The 4,026-nt window shown below is 43.5% G+C and overlaps 1 protein-coding gene across 1 annotated transcript; it reads left to right on the top strand.

The window, feature by feature from the left end:
* Positions 1 to 2,749: 2,749 nt before the first annotated feature.
* Positions 2,750 to 3,685, top strand: LOC112120964 (olfactory receptor 14A16-like). Its single transcript, XM_024220112.1, has one exon. It carries the CDS (start codon positions 2,750 to 2,752, stop codon positions 3,683 to 3,685), a length of 936 nt encoding a protein of 311 aa, XP_024075880.1.
* The last annotated feature ends 341 nt before the right edge of the window (positions 3,686 to 4,026 follow it).

Here is a 4,026-nt window from a genome sequence, read left to right as displayed (position 1 = left end):
AGTTAAATATGTGTGGGAGCTAATATACTGGAGCAATGTAATACTAGAACTATGAGTTACAATTGGAACTCTTTGAAACCTTTACTGTCATTCAATCAAACATCTAGAGCTGCTCATTTTTTCCAGCATAAAAATTTTCAATTTTCATTGAAGTATAGAAACCAAACCATTTTCTGGTTTTGTGAATCGAGAACCAAACAATTGCTGTTAAAATGCTGAAAACTGAAAATTTTTCACTGAGTGTTTTGAAAAAAAAAAGATTTTTCCAATACAAACGTTGTTTTTAAAGATAGCACAGACCTATTATAAAAATGTTTTCAATTTAAAACCCAGTTTTCCTTTGAAATAATTTAAACAGAAAATATCTGAATTCCCCAGATCGAAAACTAATAACAAAGCCAGTGGGCCAGCATTGATATTGTCCAATAATACCCTATATTCCAACCACATTTACTGCTGTTTCAAAGAAATTCTTGCAGGATGGTAAAACTGAGTAAGCGGCAATGTTAGTATCGTTAGACTATGTTTTATACATGCAGGCACCTTTAAACTGATGCAGAGAGAGTTGAAGCCCCCAGCCAAAGCCTGTCTCTGCTCAATTACATAGAAGAGGGCAATGTGGCTAGACCCCAGATCTCCTGTTCTAGCACCGTATCCTCTGTCCCACACTGATGCCTGCTAAACAGAAATACTCTTAACAGGTGGAGAGCACATAAACATAGTAAGACACAGCCTATGTCCCAGAGAGTTTACAACTGAAGTGGACAGGATAGAGAAAGGGAGGGAGGCAGGGAGGGAGGCAGGGAGGGGAAATAGAGGCACAGGGAGGGGAAGTGACTGGCCCAAGGTCACACAGCAGGTCCGTGGCAGAACCAAGAATAGAAACCAAGTCTCCTGATGGCCACTGAACCGTAAAGGCCAGATATACAGTCACAGAGGGAATTACACAACACAGATGTAGCTGAGCAATGCTATTAGCTCCTCATCACACAGAGATGGAAATGCAGCTGGGATTTAGTGCCACAATCAGTTTTGGAAACAGGCAGGAGGCCGTCTGTGTGGTGTTGCAGTGAATCCTTACAACTGAGCTGTCATTGGGGATGCTTTCTGAGTCCATGTCATATTTTCTCAGAAACTGGAAATCAGGCAGCATTAGTTTTTTAGTATGTTACCTCCATGTCCAAGTTTGCATATTTCCCCAATAAGGAAAATATCTTGGCCAGATCATTGGGGTTGGATGTGCTTTGCCCCATCCTTCATACTGTATTTTATCAAGCCACATCCGGAGCCAGATCTTCAGACTGTGTAAACTGATGCAGCTCCATGGATATGAAGGGAGCCATGTCAATTTCCACTCATGTGTTAATTCGCCTCTCCTAGTCAATGGCAGTGATGAGTGCTGTGCACCTTTCACACTCCTACCGTGAGATATTACTAAGGGAAATCAGGGCCATACCCTCTGTCACTGTAACCCCGACCTTTGTCTTTGTCCTTCCCTCTTCTCATCATCTCAGTCATAGCCCTTGACCACCATCGTCACACCCCCAGTTTTCCACTGAAATAATTTAAACAGAAAATGTCTGAATATTCCAGATTGGAAACTTTGATTTCAACCAGGTTGGGAATATTAACATTATCCAATATTAGTAAAATTTGAAGCCAGTCACTCTATTGTAACGGTGTATATTTCTGTTTCAAATGGACAGTTGTTGAATAGCAAAACTGAGAAAGCAGCAAAGTTGGTAGCCCACAGCATATTTAGTAAGCATATTAGTGCCTTAGATGGAGAACAGAGAATTGAATCCCTTCCACCAAAGCCTCTATCTCTTATCCCAGCCAAGGACATAGAGGAGATGAATGGTATTAGAACCTAGATCTCCTGCTCTAGAGCTGTATCCTCTGTCCCACACTGCTGCTGGCTAAACACAAATGCTGTAAATGGTGGCACCGAACATACACCTAACAAGACACAGCCCATCCCCTACAGAGCTCACAGTGCTAGCAGACAAGGCAGAGAATGGGATGGAGGGGAAACAGAGGCACAGGGAGGGGAAGTGACTGGGTCAAGGTCACACAACAGGTCAGTGGCAGAGCCAAGAATAGAACCCAAGTCTCCTGATGGCCACTGACCCACACAGACATAAAGTGACAGGGGTAAATGACACAGCAGAGAGGTAGCTGAGCGATGCTACTAGCCCATTGTTACACAGAGATGGAAGTGGAATCTTGTGTCATAAATCAATACATAAGCAGGCAGCAGGCCATCTATGTGGGGTTGCAGTGGAATCACTACAGACGAGCTCTCATGCAGGATACTGACTGAGTCTATGTCATATTTCCCCTGAAAGTGGACATCAGACAGTTCTGGCATTTTTGCATTTTAGTTTCATGCCCAAGTCTAGAGCCTGCTGTTCATAGCAAGAGAGGATCCATCTTGGCTAGAATGTTGCACTGTGATAGTACTTTGCTCCATTCTCTACATGGCATTTTATTCAGCCACATCCTGGGGCAGATCTTTGGATGGTGCAAACTGATGCAGCTCCATTGACTTTAGGGGATCCATGCCAATTTACACGTGTGATAACTCACCACTCCTAGTTAGTAGCAGTGACGAGTGCTGTGCATCGTTGACACTCACATCATGAGATGTTGCTGCGGGGAATCAGGGCCGGTCCCTCTCTCACTCTAATCCCCACCAATATCTTTGTCCTTCCCTTCACAGCCATCACTAAATGAACGGAGAAAGAAAATGTCCAACCAAACCACGGTGACTGAGTTCCTTCTCCTGGGATTCTCTGATGTTCGGGAGCTGCAGATTTTGCACTTTGTGCTGTTTCTAGTGATTTACCTGACAGGCCTGATAGGGAATCTTCTCATCATCACAGCCATAGCCCTTGACCACCATCTTCACACCCCCATGTACTTCTTCCTGATGAATCTGTCCATTCTAGACCTCGGTTGCATCTCTGTCACCATCCCCAAATCCATGGTCAATTCTCTCATTAACACCAGGTCGATTTCTTATCCTGGATGTGTCACCCAAGTTTTTCTCTTTTTCCTCTTCACTGCAGCTGATCTTGCCTTACTCACCATTATGGCGTACGACCGACACGTGGCCATCTGCCAACCACTGCACTATGACAGCGTATTGAACAGGAGAGCTTGTGTCCAAATGGCAGCCACTGCCTGGATTACTGGTATTGTCTACTCTGCCCTGCACACTGGGAACACCTTCAGGTTACCTTTCTGCAAATCCAATGTAATCAACCAGTTCTTCTGTGAAATCCCCCCACTACTCAAACTCGCCTGCTCTGACTCCTACCTCAGTGAAGTTGGGCTTCTTGCCTTTAGTGTGTTTATAAGTTTAAATTGCTTTGTTTTTATAATTGTGTCTTATGTTCAGATCTTCAAAGCAGTACTGAGAATCCCCTCTGAGCAGGGCCGGCATAAAGCCTTCTCCACCTGCCTCCCTCACCTCACTGTGGTCTCTTTGTTTCTTTGCACTGGCTTCTTTGCCTACCTGAAACCCACCTCCAGCTCAGCATCAGGTCTGGATCTCATGATGGGTGTTCTCTATGCCCTGGTGCCTCCAGTGATGAATCCGATCATCTACAGCATGAGGAACAAGGAGACCAAGGCTGCATTAAAGAAACTGATTGTATGGAGGTTATTTACCAAGAATTAAAATGCCCATCATTGCTCCTTGATTGAGATGTCATTCTGAGATTCTTTATGAATATAATCAACTGATGACAAAACTATCTCCTTGAGAACATAGGGTGCAATCTCTTTATGAATTCATAAAATCCGGACTAACTCCACTGAAGTAAAATGAGTTAATTTCAAACTACACCAGTGTAAATAAGATCAGAATCTAAATATCTATGCATAAATGTACATACACACCTATCTATCTGTCTTATTCTGCTAACATCACCTTGTTATCTGAGCACGTAGCACAGAATATCAATAGCCATAGCTAAGTCACTAGTGGACTTCATGAAGTTTCTGGTGCTTCTCCTTTTT

The sequence above is a fragment of the Terrapene carolina genome, unplaced genomic scaffold (genome assembly GCF_002925995.2).
Source record: "Terrapene carolina triunguis isolate 2854851 unplaced genomic scaffold, T_m_triunguis-2.0 Scaffold2724, whole genome shotgun sequence".
NCBI lineage: Eukaryota > Metazoa > Chordata > Testudines > Emydidae > Terrapene > Terrapene triunguis.
This window is presented reverse-complemented; position numbering and strand designations above follow the sequence as displayed.

Bases quoted from the DNA above. Each gene is read 5' to 3' on its own strand.
- LOC112120964 (XM_024220112.1), top strand. From the start codon at position 2,750: ATGTCCAACCAAACCACGGTGACTGAGTTCCTTCTCCTGGGATTCTCT.